The sequence below is a fragment of the Ovis canadensis genome, chromosome 4 (assembly GCF_042477335.2).
Source record: "Ovis canadensis isolate MfBH-ARS-UI-01 breed Bighorn chromosome 4, ARS-UI_OviCan_v2, whole genome shotgun sequence".
NCBI lineage: Eukaryota > Metazoa > Chordata > Mammalia > Artiodactyla > Bovidae > Ovis > Ovis canadensis.
The window spans coordinates 24,613,853-24,630,906 of record NC_091248.1 but is presented as its reverse complement, the minus strand read 5'-3'; the positions used below and the strand labels follow the sequence as shown (position 1 = coordinate 24,630,906).

Here is a 17,054-nt window from a genome sequence, read left to right as displayed (position 1 = left end):
GAAAAGAGAGGCGGTGTTCCTTGATCGGCGAGAGCAGCAGGGTGGGGGCAGAAATCAGAGGACAGGGGATGAAAAAGAGAATCGGACCCAGTACCTAAAATAAGGCACGTTGTCTTTCTTAAGAATTTGATGATGAAGAAAAGGTGAAACGTAAGGCATCAGCCCAGAAAAAAAAGGAAGTTGAGCTAAAGAAAGGGTAGTTGTTTCTGTCGCTGTTTTTTTTTTTTTTAATTTCTCTAACGTCTGGCGGAGTCTTGAGCACATGTGTACCCAGAGGAGAAAGGAGGGGTCAAGACGTGAGAGGAGGTGAGACACTGAGGAGGCCAGAGGTTTCCGGCACACACTGAGAGCGAGACTTGGAAAGAGGCAGAGCTTTCTCTTCTGGGATAGTAAGGAAGAAGGAAAGAGTCGGTGTACGCTTAGAGAACTCTGAAGACGGTGAAGAATGCAAACTCAGGGAGTTTCTACTTGAGGACCTCTTTTTTCTTGAAGAAGCAGCTGGCTGGGAAATCTCTGAAAGTGAAGTCAGAGCGAATACGCTGAGAGAGAATGTTGTTAATACATACCAGTGCCTTGTTTATGCCCGTAAAAACACGGCTGCACTTTCTTTCATGAGGGTGTTCAAGTCTTATCTCCAGAGAAGTGGTTCAGTATGACTGTGGATCATGTGAACCATAAGCTTCCAGATACAGAAGAGTGTCCATATAGCAGGACCCACACCAGCCTTACACAGCTTTTCCCGGGGCCCAGCAAAGGCTTTGAATAACACTTCCTTTAAGCAACTTTGGGGTAAATTCTGGGTAGAGGATTTAGAATTTATCTGGGGTTGAATATTTTGGTACTTCACATTGTACCAAAAAGATCAAAGAAAGAAACAAAAACTCTGGCCCTTCCCTTAGCATGAGAAACACATGAAGCTTAGGAGAGAACTGATGTGCCTCACTAGCCTTTTGAGAAACTCGGATCACTGACTATCAGGTCTGGGGTGTGCTGCAGTTGCCCTGAACAAATGAGTCACAGACGCAACCATAAAAGAAAGATGTCAGACCATACAAACTACCATTTAGAAAGAATTAAGACAACCAAATTGTATGCTAACCAGGTGTCACTAGTCTCCAGAGGCTACTTAATCTCATTGAGACAAGACAGCCAGCCTAATTGACACAGAAAATGAAAGCCCTTTGATCTCATATCACACAGAGCCAGACTAAGAGAAGGACCCAGCAGGCAAGATGACCATCTTCCAAAAGAGAGTGAGCACCGCAGGAAGGACAGGGAGGAAAGTGGTAATATCTTACTTTGGAATGCCTTGGACTCAATTCGCTTAAACAAAGATTGAAAAAGTAATACAGTCATCCCAATGAAGGAATAGGTTTTGTTTGCTCTAAGCGATAAAGCACAAACTGTACTGTTGCTATGAAATCTTTTGAATTATCAACATTTTCAGATAAGAGGGTAGAGATGAAAAGCCCAACAGAAGCACAATAAATGTATGAACACCTGCTTTTTAGCACATAACTATAAAGGACAGGTGTTGGTCAACGTCAACCACATACGGCCCCTACTAAATTTCCTTGGAAGGGATTTTATTATAATTTAAATAGCATTCATGATGCTTTGTAAATAAAAATGGAACCATCCATGCAAAAAAAAAAAAAAAAAAGGCTTTGAAACAGTCAGGATATCCACAAAGATACTAGTGTGACTGTAAAGTTATCAGACAATTATTCGTATGTCAGGAAACTTTGTGTTCTCTATTCCAATGCAAAGGGTACACACCTTGCGATAATCACATCAATTGTGTTTTACATACTCAATATAATGGTGGTTTCAAAACTAGTCCAAGGAATTCCCTGGCTGTCCAGTGGTTAGGACTCATCACTTTGAAATAAAAATACTTGTCTAGGACTATGATTATATAAGTAAGATTAATAGGGAGGAAAAAGGAACATTATAGTGTTTTTCTTTTATTTTTTTTATTTTTTTTTTATTTTTTTATTTTTTTAATTTTTAGTTTTTTATTTTTTAAATTTTAAAATCTTTAATTCTTACATGCATTCCCAAACATGAACCCCCCTCCCACCTCCCTCCCCATAACATCTTTCTGGGTCATCCCCATGCACCAGCCCCAAGCATGCTGCATCCTGCGTCAGACATAGACTGGCGATTCAATTCACATGATAGTATACATGTTAGAATGTCATTCTCCCAAATCATCCCACCCTCTCCCTCTCCCTCTGAGTCCAAAAGTCCGTTATACACATCTGTGTCTCTTTCCCTGTCTTGCATACAGGGTCGTCATTGCCATCTTCCTAAATTCCATATATATGTGTTAGTATACTGTATTGGTGTTTTTCTTTCTGGCTTACTTCACTCTGTATAATCGGCTCCAGTTTCATCCATCTCATCAGAACTGATTCAAATGAATTCTTTTTAACCGCTGAGTAATACTCCATTGTGTATATGTACCACAGCTTTCTTATCCATTCATCTGCTGATGGACATCTAGGTTGTTTCCACGTCCTGGCTATTATAAACAGTGCTGCGATGAACATTGGGGTACATGTGTCTCTTTCAGTTCTGGTTTCCTCGGTGTGTATGCCCAGCAGTGGGATTGCTGGGTCATAAGGTAGTTCTATTTGCAATTTTTTAAGGAATCTCCACACTGTTCTCCAAAGTGGCTGTACTAGTTTGCATTCCCACCAACAGTGTAGGAGGGTTCCCTTTTCTCCACACCCTCTCCAGCATTTATTGCTTGCAGATTTTTGGATCGCAGCCATTCTGACTGGTGTGAAGTGGTACCTCATTGTGGTTTTGATTTGCATTTCTCTAATAATGAGTGATGTTGAGCATCTTTTCATGTGTTTGTTAGCCATCCGTATGTCTTCTTTGGAGAAATGTCTATTTAGTTCTTTGGCCCATTTTTTGATAGGGTCGTTTATTTTTCTGGAGTTGAGCTGCAGAAGTTGCTTGTATATTTTTGAGATTAGTTGTTTGTCAGTTGCTTCATTTGCTATTATTTTCTCCCATTCAGAAGGCTGTCTTTTCACCTTGCTTATAGTTTCCTTTGTTGTGCAGAAGCTTTTAATTTTAATTAGATCCCATTTGTTTATTTTTGCTTTTATTTCCAGTATTCTGGGAGGTGGATCATAGAGGATCCTGCTGTGATTTATGTCTGAGAGTGTTTTGCCTATGTTCTCCTCTAGGAGTTTTATAGTTTCTGATCTTACATTTAGATCTTTAATCCATTTTAGATGAAGAGGATTATCTTGAAAAAAATGACATGCTCTTTAGTGGTTCTACCAACTAGATCTCATTCTTAAGATATGTAAAAAGCCTAGGGAACCTTACAGTTATACAGTGGAAGTGAGAAATAGATTTTAGGGACTAGATCTGGTAGACAGAGTGCTGATGAACTATAGATGGAGGTTTGTGACATTGTACAGGAGACAGGAATCAAGACCATCCTCAAGAAAAAGAAATGCAAAACAGCAAAATGGCTGTCTGAGGAGGCCTGACAAATAGCTGGGAAAAGAAGGGAAGTGAAAAGCAAAGGAGAAAAGGAAAGATATACCCATTTGAATGCAGAGTTCCAAAAAATAGCAAGGAGGGATTTTAAAAAAGCCTTCCTTAGTGAGCAATGCAAAGAAATAGAGGAAAACAACAGAATGGGAAAGACTACAGATCTCTTCAAGAAAATTAGAGATACCAAGGGAACATTTCATGCAAAGATGGGCACAATAAAGGACAGAAACGGTAGGGACCTAACAGAAGCAGAAGATAATAAGAAGAGGTGGCAAGAATGCACAGAAGAACTGTACAAAAAAGATCTTCATGACCCAGATAATCACGATGCTGTGATCACTTACCTAGAGCCAGACATCCTGGAATGTGAAGTCAAGTGGGCCTTAGGAAGCATCACTACGAACAAAGCTAGTGGAGGAGATGGAATTCCAGTTGAGCTATTTCAAATCCTGAAAGATGATGCTGTGAAAGTGCTGCACTCAATATGCCAGCAAATTTGGAAAACTCAGCAATGGCCACAGGACTGGAAAAGGTCAGTTTTCATTCCAATCCCTAAGAAAGGCAATGCCAAAGAATGCTCAAACCACCGCACAATTGCACTCATCTCACACACTAGCAAAGTAGTGCTCAAAATTCTCCAAGCCAGGCTTCAGCAATATGTGAACCGTGAACTTCCAGATGTTCAAGCTGGTTTTAGCAAAGGCAGAGGAACCAGAGATCAAATTGCTAATATCTGCTAGATCATCAAAAAAGCAAGAGAGTTCCAGAAAAACATCTATTTCTGCTTTATTGACTATGCCAAAGCCTTTGTCTGTGTAGATCACAATAAACTGTGGAAAATTCTTCAAGAGATGGGAATACCAGACCACCTGACCTGCCTCTTGAGAAAGCTGTATGCAGGTCAGGAAGCAACAGTTAGAACTGGACATGGAACAACAGACTGGTTCCAAATAGGGAAAGGAGTACGTCAAGGCTGTATATTGTCACCCTGCTTATTTAACTTATATGCAGAGTACATCATGAGAAACGCTGGGCTGGAGGAAGCACAAGCTGGAATCAAGATTGCTGGGAGAAATATCAATAACCTCAGATATGCAGATGACACCATCCTTATGGCAGAAAGTGAAGAGGAGCTAAAGAGCCTCTTGATGAAAGTGAAAGAGGAGAGTAAAAAAGTTGGCTTAAAGCTGAACATTCAGAAAACTAAGATCATGGCATCCGGTCCTATCACTTCATGGCAGATAGAAGGGGAAACAGTGGAAACAGTGGCTGACTTTATTTTTCTGGGCTCCAAAATCACTGCAAATGGTGACTGCAGCCATGAAATTAAAAGATGCTTGCTCCCTGGAGTGAAAGTAATGACCAACCTAGACAGCATATTAAAAAGCAGAGACATTACTTTGCCAACAAAGGTCTGTCTAGTCAAGGCTATGGTTTTTCCAGTAGTCATGTATGGATGTGAGAGTTGGACTGTGAAGAAAGCTGAGTGCAGAAGAATTGATGCTCTTGAACTGTGGTGTTGGAGAAGACTCTTGAGAGTCCCTTGGACTGCAAGGAGCTCCAACCAGTCCATCCTAAAGGAGATCAGTCCTGGGTGTTCATTGGAAGGACTGATGTTGAAGCTGAAGCTCCAATACTTTGGCCACCTGATGCAAAGAGCTGACTCATTGGAAAAGACCGTGATGCTGGAAAAGATTGAGAGCAGGAGGAGAAGGGGACGACAGAGGATGAGATGGTTGGATGGCATTACCGACTCAATGGACATGGGTTTGGGTGAACTCCGGGAGTTGGTGATGGACAGGGAGGCCTGGCGTGCTGCGGTTCATGGGGTCGCAAAGAGTCCGACACGACTGAGTGACTGAACTGAAGTGACTGAATCTAGTAAAAATGCAGTTGTCTCATTATGTATAGTGTATATTGTATTATAGATGCCTTCTAAACAATTTCTGGCCCCTTGGAGTTTTTCCCCCGGTAATTTACAAACCAAGACTTTATAAACTTTTGGACAACTCACTGTCTACTTCTTTTTCCTCTCTGTATAAAATTGACATCAGTTGGCTGTTCCACTCTCTTAAAGGCACCACAGCTGTTGTTTAAACTCTCATGAGACCCACTTCCACCTTTCTAGATGAACACGGCACCTGGCTAATTTTCCTCCACAGCCTCACACCTCATCATCACTTCTGACATCTTTAAAACTCATCCTAGAGATCCATCAGTCACTGTACCTGTAGTCACACGATCTTGTTCACTGCAGTCTTCCAATTCCACCCTACTTCAGCCATGTTCAGCAGAATCACTCTCTGAATTTAACCATTAGAGGTGCCTGGACTGCTTGCTTTTTATAGACAGTCCCATATCTACCACTGCACCTCTGCCCCTCCTGTCCCTCCCTGCTTTCTGCTCACCGAGTTCAGTGAACACTAAATCCTTGCTTGACCTACCTAGGAACCCTCGACTCAGCCCGTTACTACCTTCTCTAACAATAAGGACCAATCATGTTCTTGGGACCCACCCTGTCACTGGGAAACCCACCCCAGGCACACTGTCCAGTTTTCTATTTATGCCCAGGAACATTGTTGGAAAAAACCTGGGAATTCTCCAGCTCCCTATAACACATGCTGGCTACAACAGCGCCAGGAATGCCAGCAAAACCCCCCTGATTCATTGCAGGGAATATTTCCCCAATAATTCTGTGCACCTAATTTTTATCTATGTACCTCAAAATCTCATGTATCTTCCCTCTATCATTCATGGCGAAGACTTCCTATATACGTGTGTATGCTCAGTCATGTCTGACTCTTTGCAACCCTGTGGACTGTAGCCCACCAGGCTCCTCTGTCCGTGGAATTTCCTAGGCAAAAATACTGGAGTGGGTTGCTGTTTCCTCCTCCAGGGGCTCTTCCTGACCCAGGGATTGAACCTGTGACTCCTGTGTCTCCTGCATCGGCAGGTGGATTCTTTACCCCTGAGCCACCTGGGAAACCCTAAAGAATCAAATATAATTCATACCTCTATCCACACATCCTCAGCATAAACCTGTCTCTCCACTTAACTTCCCTCAGTTTTCATCTGCTTCAAAGACATTTTTACTCCCATTTATCTGACTTACAATTCTAGATGTTTGACCTTAAAATCTCTCCAGAAGTTCGATGCCGCATCAACAGCTTCTTACATCCTTAGTACCAAGCTGGCACGTGGTAGCCACTTAATAGATGTTTATTGATTGAATGAGTAAACAAATAAACCTACACCTAGATGTCCTACTCCAACTCAATGCTAGATTAAGTGGAGTTACTGGAGAAGAAAGAAAAGGATAGTCACAAAAGAAGACTAGTTTCCGCTCCTTCCACTCCAGATGCTATAAACTCCAACTCTAAGTCTCTGAAGGTTCTGTTGGCTTTTCAGCAGAGGCTTTTTGGGGAGATAATTGGCACATGGAATCAAACCCACATATAATTACTCTAAATGAAATAAAAACGATTGATTGCACACACAGTGTTTTAAAGGGCAGTAAAATCATATTACTTAAATACACGGTATACATAAAGTAACATAGTTACAAAATCAAAGGAGCATAACATCACCCCTGAACCATCTTGATCACTAGCATTCTTCTGCTATACTCAGATTCTTATAGCTGGATGGCTACTGGTTTTTTATGTTCTTCAAACATGTAGGAGCTTCATGCTAGTATAAAAAAATAGTCACCCACCACGCACCATTGTCCTATATGCTTTCCACATGCTGTTTCTATTAGGTATACTATTTTAAATTTCTTATGATCTTGTTTAAAGTATGTGTTTATAAATCGTAAATTCTGTTTTTCTGGTTTCTTCATCTATGATTTTTTTTTCCCCTCTCATGTGAATGGATTCCAGAAAACCCAGAAACAATATCTATCAAGATCCAAGCAGCAGAGGAAGGAGGGGACTAGCAAATAAACATTTTGCAGCGTCGGGTGAGGAAGATATTCGATCTTTCAATGTGTTCAACAAATGGGTTTAATAATGCACATTTCAGTATGAAACAGTTCACAACAGAAATATTTGCTACTCAGCCCATTTATCCTGGGAATTACACAACATGGACCATTTTCAATAACTTCTTTTCATTATAATGATTTCCTCCTGCTCAACCAACAGAAATGCACAAACCATTTTGGTCTAGAAATGTAATATGATGAGATACAAATGTATTAAAGGAAAATTAAAGGACAGTTATTTCTATCACTTTGGTTTAGGGTTATACTGTCTTTCTCAGGTAATTCAGCCTCTTTAAATCTTTCCAACCAGAATATAAAATCGCTTTTTATTCAGAATCCATTCAACTAAACAACTTGAAAAAGCAGGTTTATTTTAAAGTCTTGGTAAAATACCGGTAGACCAAAAATAGATTAAGTTACATTTTGGGGTGCTGGGAGGGATTGGGGGCAGGCGGAGAAGGGGACGACAGAGGATGAGATGGCTGGATGGCATCACTGACTCGATGGACGTGAGTCTGAGTGAACTCCGGGAGTTGGTGATGGACAGGGAGGCCTGGCGTGCTGCAATTCACAGGGTCGCAAAGGGTCGGACACGACTGAGCGACTGAACTGAACTGAATTGGTTTCTTTTACATTTTTTTAGTGCCCACAGTATTAGTTCATCATTTATCTGTTGAGAGACTGTTCTTCAGCCCAGATATTCATAGTTTCATGCTTCAGGAACACAGGTAAGTGACAAACTTCCATGGAACTCGAGCAAAGAAATGCTTTATATTTCAAATCCTTTTGCACTCTGAAAGATACCAGCCTTCCTCTTCACCTCAAAATCTTTCATGGAGTCATAATTTCTATAGAAATCTGCATATGCCTTGTTTCCTGGTTCAGCTACAGCAAAGTTACAGAAAGTTGCAGTTCCCAGGGAGACAATGAATGTTCCAACAATATGAAACTGCAGATGCTTGGCCAGAAAGCCATGCATCTGAGCTTTTGTCGAAGAACTGGAAATGGTAGTTTTTCTCCTTGATGGCCCAACAATGACGTCCTTCCAGACTGATGGAGACATGGACCTAATTTTATAACTTAAAGATCGTGAAGTGCTTTTTGAATCAAAAGAGATAACATATGTTTAACATAATTGTGACTTTAAAAATTTTATGTTCTAATATCAGTCCATACAGATTATATAGGTAGTAATTTTTGCTTCATAAGGCCATCCAATTTTGTGAAACCTTTTCAAATATTCTGAATGACCAGAAATGGGCTTCCCAGGTGGCACTAGTGGTAAAGAACCTGCCTGCCACTGCAGCAGACATAAGAGACTCAAGAGACATGGGTTCAATCCCTGGGTCAGGAAGATTCCCTGAAGGAGGGCATGGCAACCCACTCCAGTGTTCTTGCCTGGAGAATCCCGTGGACAGAGGAGCCTGGCAGGTGATGGTCCATAGGCTTGCAAAGAGTTGGACATGACTGAAGCGATTTAGCACAATATTCAAATGATTAAATGGTGAAGTTAGGACTTAGCACACATGCATGTAACTTCACCATTTAACCATTTATTTAGCAAATAGGTACTGAAGTATATGATGTGTATGGTGAAACAGTAGGAGCTTGTTCTCCAAGTAATAGAATAATAAATAATCAATAATAGGAAGAATTGAGATATACTTCCATATCACTATAATTTTCAGTAGTAATTGTCACAAAAGAGATGGTATAAAAATTCATAGAACTGTAGAGAATTGTGATGTTTTCAATGATGTTTTCTAATTAGTTCGTAGACTTTTATGTTTTACAAAGCTACCTGAAGGACCGTCCCATAAAGCACCATCCTTATTCATGGTTTTCTTCTTGTTGTCTTTGTATACTCAGAATTTTTTACCACATTTGTCTAATTCTTGAGAAGTGAAACTTCAGGGCATGTTTATTTACTGAACACATATTCTGAGTAAGGTCTAAGCCAGATGCTAGTTGTATACCTCAGTACTACAGCAGGCATGGTCCCTTCCATCACGGAGCTCCTAATCTAATAGGGAAAAAGGGAAAAAAAAAAAAAAAGTTTCCACTGAACATGTCTTTCCTTCCTTTCTGCATTCTCACCATCACTGGAATTGAATATTATTAAGCACCACAGTGACCACATTATTTCATTGATGTTCCTTAAAAGCAGCGAGCAATACAGTTGGTCATGGTCGATTTCATGGTTTGCCTGTGATTGCTGAGAAGACACGACAGTGTTTTCTAAAGCATTTCGTGGATGCTGCTGGCATAACCCACATATGGGTTAGAAATGCTGAGATGGCATTTCTGATTAACCTGAGCAGCCAACAGTCTTTGATAAAAGGCCTCTGATTTCTAAAGCAGGGCCTGCTTGAAAGAGCAAAACTCTTCAGGAAGTGAGCAGTCTAAGACATTTGCTTCTGGGGACTCTTCCTGGTGACATGACAGGCCCTTTCCCTCTAGAACTCTTCCTCTGTGAATGAGAGCAGAGAGAAACAGCAGAAGAATGGAGGAGAGGAAAGAGAGACTAATGCAAAACAGATCGTGCAATATGTGAGAGAGGAGTAGAGAAGAGAGTGAGGAAAGGCAGAGCTTAGGAGGAGGAGGAAGGAAGGGACAAAGGGAGGAGAGAGGAAAGGAGGGAAAAGACCGAGCTTTTGTGGAACACAAGTAGCAAGGGCTCCAAGGGTGTGGTGGCCGTACCCGTTGGACGCACAGTACTATGGAGTCAGTCCCGGGCCAGGTCCCAGGAGCAAGGACCGTGAAACACTTAAGAAGTGACAGCTGTTTCATCAGGAGGAATATCAGCAAAAATCATAGCTACGTGCACTTTCTTTGTGCCAATCCTATAAGTGCTTTACATGAATTATCTCATTAGATCTTCAGGACAACCCTAGAGGCACAGAGCCTTAACCCGGATAAAGAAACTCAGAGCAGTTAAGTAACTTATCCAAGGAGACAAAGCTGACAAGTGGCAGAGCTTGGATTTGAACCAACATAGCCAGCCTTCAGCGCCTCTACTCTGAAGCACCATGACTGCTGCTCATGCGACTTGCAAGAACCTGCTGTAATAAGATGGCAGAAAGGAAGTGTGGTGGATTGGGACATGGATCTGAATCAGGGCATTTCTGGTTTTCAAACTGCTCCCCCCTCTTTATGTGAGGAGAGACAAATATTTTAAACAAAACAAACGCTTGTTACACACACATTTCGGTGTAAGAGATAATTGCAATTGAATATCCTGATTTTATAGTCTTAGTGATTTTAGATATAATTTAACCTATGGTGCCTGAATCAAATTATCCTTAATTGGCACCTTTGTGAACAATCCCAGCTAAAGCCCCCTAACAGAATGTTGGTTGGTTGTGAAATAACCTAAATTTAGAAGGATTGCACTAATATATGTGGGTTTCCCAGGTGGCGCTATTGCTAAAGGATCTGCCTGCCAGTGCAGGAGACGCAGGAGTCACAGGTTCCATCCCTGGGTCGGGAAGATCCCCTGGAGGAGGGCATGGCAACCCACTCCAGTATTCTTGTCTAGAGAATCCCATGGACAGAGGAGCCTGGCGGATTACAGTCCATGGGGGTCGCAAAGAGTCAGACACAACTGAAGCGACTTAGCACACAGTAAGGTATGTATTATAGACAGTTACTCTTAATGAGTAAAGTTAATGAACCCAGCCCAGGACTGACTAGTTGTAAGCCCGGGAAATAGGAAGAGAGTTCATTTCTTCATTCAACAAATATTTATTCAGTAACCACTCTGAGTGACTATTTTAGTTAATACAAGAGGATACAAAGCAAAGCTCTTCTGTAGATTCCATTCTGGGAGGTAGAATGGATACTGATGCTAAACAAGTAAACATTAATATAATGTGTCAGATGACAGTAATGCCAAGAAGGGATGATAAGGTGAGATAAGATGGATGGAGAAACCGGAGTGAGTGCAACTCAGGCAGAGCTGTCAGAGATGGTCCCTCTACAGACTTCTGAATGAGACCTGAGGGCAATGAGGCAGACAGCCATGCTGATGTGTAGGTGAAGAGCATTTCAGCCAGAGGGCACAGCCAGTGGAAAGGCTCCGAGGCATGAACGTGCTTGGTGGACGTGAGGAAGAGCTAGGAGGCCAGTGCAGCTGTGCAGAAGAAGCAGGAGGGGGAGCAGCGAGAAGAACCAGCACAGAGATGGAGTAGGGCATGACTGGAAGGCTTGGAAACCCTGGAAAGGACTCAGATTCTACTCTGAGAGAAACAGGATGACCCTGGAGAGTCTTTGACACTGAATGGGAATGATGCGATCTCACTTCGGTCTTAGCAAGCATCACGTTGACTGCTGTGCGGAGAAGGCAAAGGGGCAAGGATAGAAGCAGGAAGACCAGTTAGCAGGCTATTGCAAGAGACCGGGTGATAGATGAGGATGACTGCTCTAGCGGTGTGGAGTGCGACTGTACGGCTGGCAGGATTTTACCAATGGAGAGAATACAAGGCTTGAAAAGGAGAGCAGAGTCAGGCTGAGCTGCTACATTTTGGACTAAGCTACCAGACGAATACAGATTTTGTTTACTAAGGTGGAAGAAACCGTGGGAGAAGTAGGTTTGGGGAGGAAAATGAAGAGTTCAGTTTTGGATGGGTTAAATTTGAGATGCCTATTGGACATTTGTGCTGCCTGCCAATGCAGGAGACATAAGAGATGCGGGTTCGATCTCTGGGTCAGGAAGATCCCCTGGAGGAAGGCATGGCAACCCACTCCAGTATTCTTGCCTGGAGAATCCCATGGAAAGAGGAGACTGGTGGGCTACAGTCCATAGGATCACAGAGTCGGACACGACTGCAGCGACCTAGCATACACGCACACATGCATCAAATATCATGCAGGCAGTTGGATATATATCTGAAATTCAAAAGGCGTATCCAGGTGAAGGTATAAATCTTGGAGGATCAGTATGCAATGATATTTACTTAAAGTCATGGCACTAGATGAAGTTGGGGAAAGGAGCTATAAGGATTAACCCTTAAAACATGCCATATGGTCTCCATGTTTGTGTCCTCCCCAAATTAATACACTGTAGGCCTAATCCCCGGTGTGGTGCTGTGTGGAGATGGGGGTTGCTGGGAAGTAATTCGATCAGAAGGGCGGAGACCTCATGAAGGGATTGGTGCCCTTATGAGAAGAATCTCTGCTCTCTGCCTTGTGAGGAGATGACTGTCCATAAGCCAGGAAGAGGGTCGTCATGGTGGCACCCTATTCTTGGGCCTCCCAGCCTCTAGAACTATGAGAAATAAATGTTTGTTGCTTACACCGCCCAACTTATGGTATTTTTGTTATAGCAGCCCAACCTGACTATACACCAATCCAGAGGCTTGGAAGAAGAAAAATGACCAACAATGAATAGATGAGGCCGTGAGAACAGAAGAAAAGTAGGAGAGTGGAGTGCTGGAGACAGCAAAGAAAGCAGTTCAAGAAGGGTAAGCACGCAAGTGGATGGGGTTTCTCCCTTCATTTCTTCTATTTTCTCAGTGAAATCAAAAGTAGGGCATCATGGAATGAGAATGGGAAGAAAGCGCTGGAGATTTGAGAAGACAGAATATAGGAAATAATCCTTGGGAAACCAAGATCAAGAATGGACTAGGGACATACAGTAGCACTGCCTAGGTGGGTGGGCTTGCTTGAAAGCTAGTTATTTGGCAAACATACTCACGGGCCAGAGCAGGTTGACCGTGGTGGCTCTGGGGTGCAGAGTTCAGTGTCAGGCTTGTTCAGCTTCAGGGTTAAATGTGCAGAGAGGAGGGAGAGGACATCAACAGAGCTAAGACAGACTCAGCAGGAGCATCACCTTCCAGCACCTGCTCAAGATGAAAGGCCAGGGAACAGGGCTGGATTAAGCCAAGAATTTCCCAGGGTAGCCTAAAATACTTGGAATTGGGGAACACCCTACGACGGACGAGTGGTTGAGTAGAGCTATCAAAAGTGAAGACCAACAGAGTAAAAAGAGATCATAAATTTGAAGAGTTATAAAGTCAACAGACAGAAATATTAAGAACAAGTATAGAAAAAGAGAGTGAATCAGGTTGGGTTTGTGGCTAGGGTCCAGGCAGTGATAACTATCAGGATAAGGATGATGGAAATCCATTTATATATGCATACCACAGGGGATGCTCTGATAGGTTAAATGGGAGTCAGTGAACTTGCAGACGAACAGTTCAACTCATGATTGTTGAGTCTTAGAAGATACCTCCAGATGTGGGGCAGGACCCAGAGGAAGAGCTGGTGGTGCAAAGCATTGTGGCTGATCAGTCACTAAGTCATGTCTGACTGCAACCCCATGAACTGCAGCATGCCAGGCTTCCCTGTACTTCACTGTCTCCCAGAGTTTGCTCAAATTCATGTCCATTGAGTCAGTGATGCTATCTAACCATCTCATCCTCTACTGCCCTCTTCTCCTTTGCCTTCAATCTTTCCCAGCATCAGGGTCTTTTCCAGTGAGTCACCTCTTTGCATCAGGTGACCAAGGTATTAGAGCTTCAGCTTCCGCATCAGTCCTTCCAATGAATATTTAGGGTCGATTTCCTTTAGGATGGACTAGTTTTATCTTCTTGCAGTCCAAGGGACTCTCAAGAGTCTTCTCCAGCACCACAGTTCAAAAGCATTATTTCTTCAGTGCTCAGCCTTCTTTATGGTCCAACTCTCACATCGTACAAGCAAAAGAACATCAAATCATGAAGTGGCAGAAGTCATGGCTTGTGACAGCTAAGACAGGAGAGAGTTTTTGGAAAAGATGAAAATGAGCGCGTGATAAGTGCTGAGCCTCACAACTAAGAAAAAGCTGGCACTGATTATATCAGTGATGGTGTGGGGAAGAACAGTTTCACGGAAGCAGTGAGAGGAGCACACACCCCGCGAAGGTGAAGGAGGCCTGAACAGTAGAGGGAATGCCCACACCCGGAACGTCCATCTCAGATGTTCAGCAGAAAGGCAGGCCCTCTACAAAATTCACAGGCTCAGTCCAAATGGTATGTAGGCACCTTGCTTAAAAATTACTATAGCGGCCACAGCAGAGTATTCTACCCAGCACAGGGCTCTTCTATGTACCTCGTGCAACTGGCCCCACAGATGGCAAAGGGGGGAAAATAGCAGAATCATTTAAAAACAGCAGTGGAAAACTGCAGGATGTTTGATCTAGGTGTATTTTAAGGCAGAACTAGCCAAAAGGGGCTTCCCAGGTGGCCCAAATGGTAAAGAATCCGCCTGCTATTGCAGGAGATATAAGAGACCTGAGTTTGATCCCTGGGACGGGAAGCTCCCTTGAAGGAGGGCATGGCAACCCACTCCAGTATCCTTGCCTGAAGAATCCCATGGATAGAGGAGCCTGGTGGGCTACAGTCCACAGGGTCGCAGGGTTACACACAACTGAGCACACGCAGGCAAATGGGAAAGTCTCTATATTCCATGTGGCCACTGGATATTTTCATTTGGCTGTCACCTCAAATTCCAAAGTAGAAATCCTAAACCTTTACCAAGGGGACTTCCCTGGTGGTCCAGTGGCTAAGACCTCCGCTTCCAATGCAGGGGGTATGGGTTCAGTCCCTGGTCGGAGAGTTAAGATTCCACATGCCTCATGGCCAAAAAACCCAAAACATAAAACAGAAGCAGTTTGTAACAAATTCGATAAAGACTTTAAAAATAGTCCGCATCAAAAAAATCTCAGAAAAAACTGAAAATAGAACTGCCATTCAACCCAGCAATCCCACTGCTGGGCACACACTGAGGAAACCAGAATTGAAAGAGACACATGTACCCTCAATGTTCACTGCAGCACTGTTTACAATAGCTGGGACACAGAAGCAACCCAGATGTCCATCGGCAGATGAATGGATAGGAAAGTTGTGGTACGTATACACAATGAAATATTACTCAGCTATAAAAAGGAATGCATTTGAGTCAGCTCAAATGAGGTGGATGAAACTGGAGCCTATTATACAGAATGAAGTAAGCCAGAAAGAGAAACACCAATACAATATATTAACGCGTATGTATGGAATTTAGAAAGATGGTAATGACAACCGTATATGCAAGACAGCAAAAGAGACACAGACGTAAAGAACAGACTTTTGTACTATGTGGGGAAAGGCAAGGGTGGGACGACGTGAGAGAATAGCATTGAAACATGTACGTTACCATATGTGAGATAGATGACCGGTGCAAGTTCAATGCATGAAGCTGGGAGCTCAAAGCCAGTGCTCTGGGACAGCCCAGAGGAATGGGGTGGAGAGAGATGGGAGGGGGTTCAGGATGGGGGACACACGTACACCAATGGCTGATTCATGTCGATGTATGGCAAAAACCACCACAATATTATAAAGTGATTAGCCTCCAATTGAAATGAATTAATTTATTTTTAAATAAATAAAAGCATCCTTTAAACAAAAAAGTAGTCCACATCAAAAAAATATTTTAAAAAAGCTTAAGGCCATCTCCTTTTGCCATCTTTCTTTTTATCTATTATGGACTATATTATTATCACTATTATTATTATTAATTATTTTGATACCTTGGACCCAAAGCCTGGTTAGGAGTTTGGTCCTGTGCCTCCATTTCATTGTCTGCAAACTGGAGATAATGAGGAGGTTTAAATGGGTTAATTTATATACAGCGCCTGAGATATCCTGGCAGGCTATATACATGTTAACTCTTCCCATAATTCTGCTTATCTTGTTATTAAGCAAATCCTGTTAGATGTTTCCTCTAAATTCTCTCTTATAGCCATTCTCTCTATATATATATCCATTCTTATCATCTTGGTCTTTTCACCACTGCAGGAGCTTGGCTTCCCTGACTTCAGCCTCTTGACCCTGCTAGTACCCAAGTACACAACTTTTATGCTATCACTGCTCCAAGAGCCACGTTCTCTGCTCAAAAAAATCTTAAATCAGTTTTGTGTTTTGTCTAGAAATCAAGCTTAAGCAGCCCTGCCTGGATCTCATGGCTCTTCCTGACCACCATGAACCCACAGGTCAGATCAATGCAGCTCCATGAGCTTTGTATCAACCATTCTGTGTTTTCCTGTGTCAGGGGAGGTGGGGATGGTGCAACCCAAAGGAGGAGACCTTTACCTACCCCGCTTCAGAGATCACTCCTAAAGAAGACCATGCGGAAGCCAGAGCGGGCAGGAAACAGGAGAGCCTGCTACTCCGCAGGGCAGTCGGTGCTCGGATGGAGGACCATTTGCCGGCCCCTGTGTTTCCTGTGGTCCCATAGCTTTCGTCTAGCTAGCACCTGTGGCTCCCTACTCTGAACCAGGATTTAGAGATGGAGCAATAAGAGCTGCAGATCCCACACGGAAGGAGTCTTCTCATCCCGGGGGACCTCAGTAGGAGCCAGATGAGAACTCCAGGATCTGGGGGTGCATCTGTCTGATGGTAAGAAGGTGAAAGCTATGAGGAAAATGGCTCACAAGGTAGCCCTGGAGTTGCAAAGAACAGGAAACTGAGGAGATATCCCTGGGAAGTTCAAAACATAAAATAAAAACTGAAAAGGGCAGGGGAGGACT

General features: G+C 42.8%; 1 protein-coding gene and 1 long non-coding RNA gene across 2 annotated transcripts in view; both read right to left on the bottom strand.

The window, feature by feature from the left end:
* Positions 1-17,054, bottom strand: part of LOC138439121 (uncharacterized) — a 50,725-nt gene that overhangs the window by 25,835 nt on the left and 7,836 nt on the right. The window lies entirely within an intron of this gene.
* Positions 8,280-8,573, bottom strand: LOC138439030 (cytochrome c oxidase subunit 6C-like). The gene has a single exon (XM_069587285.1). It carries the CDS (start codon positions 8,571-8,573, stop codon positions 8,280-8,282), a length of 294 nt encoding a protein of 97 aa, XP_069443386.1.

Excerpts from the sequence above, each read along its gene's own strand:
- LOC138439030 (XM_069587285.1), bottom strand. The coding sequence starts at position 8,573 with ATGTCTCCATCAGTCTGGAAGGACGTCATTGTTGGGCCATCAAGGAGA.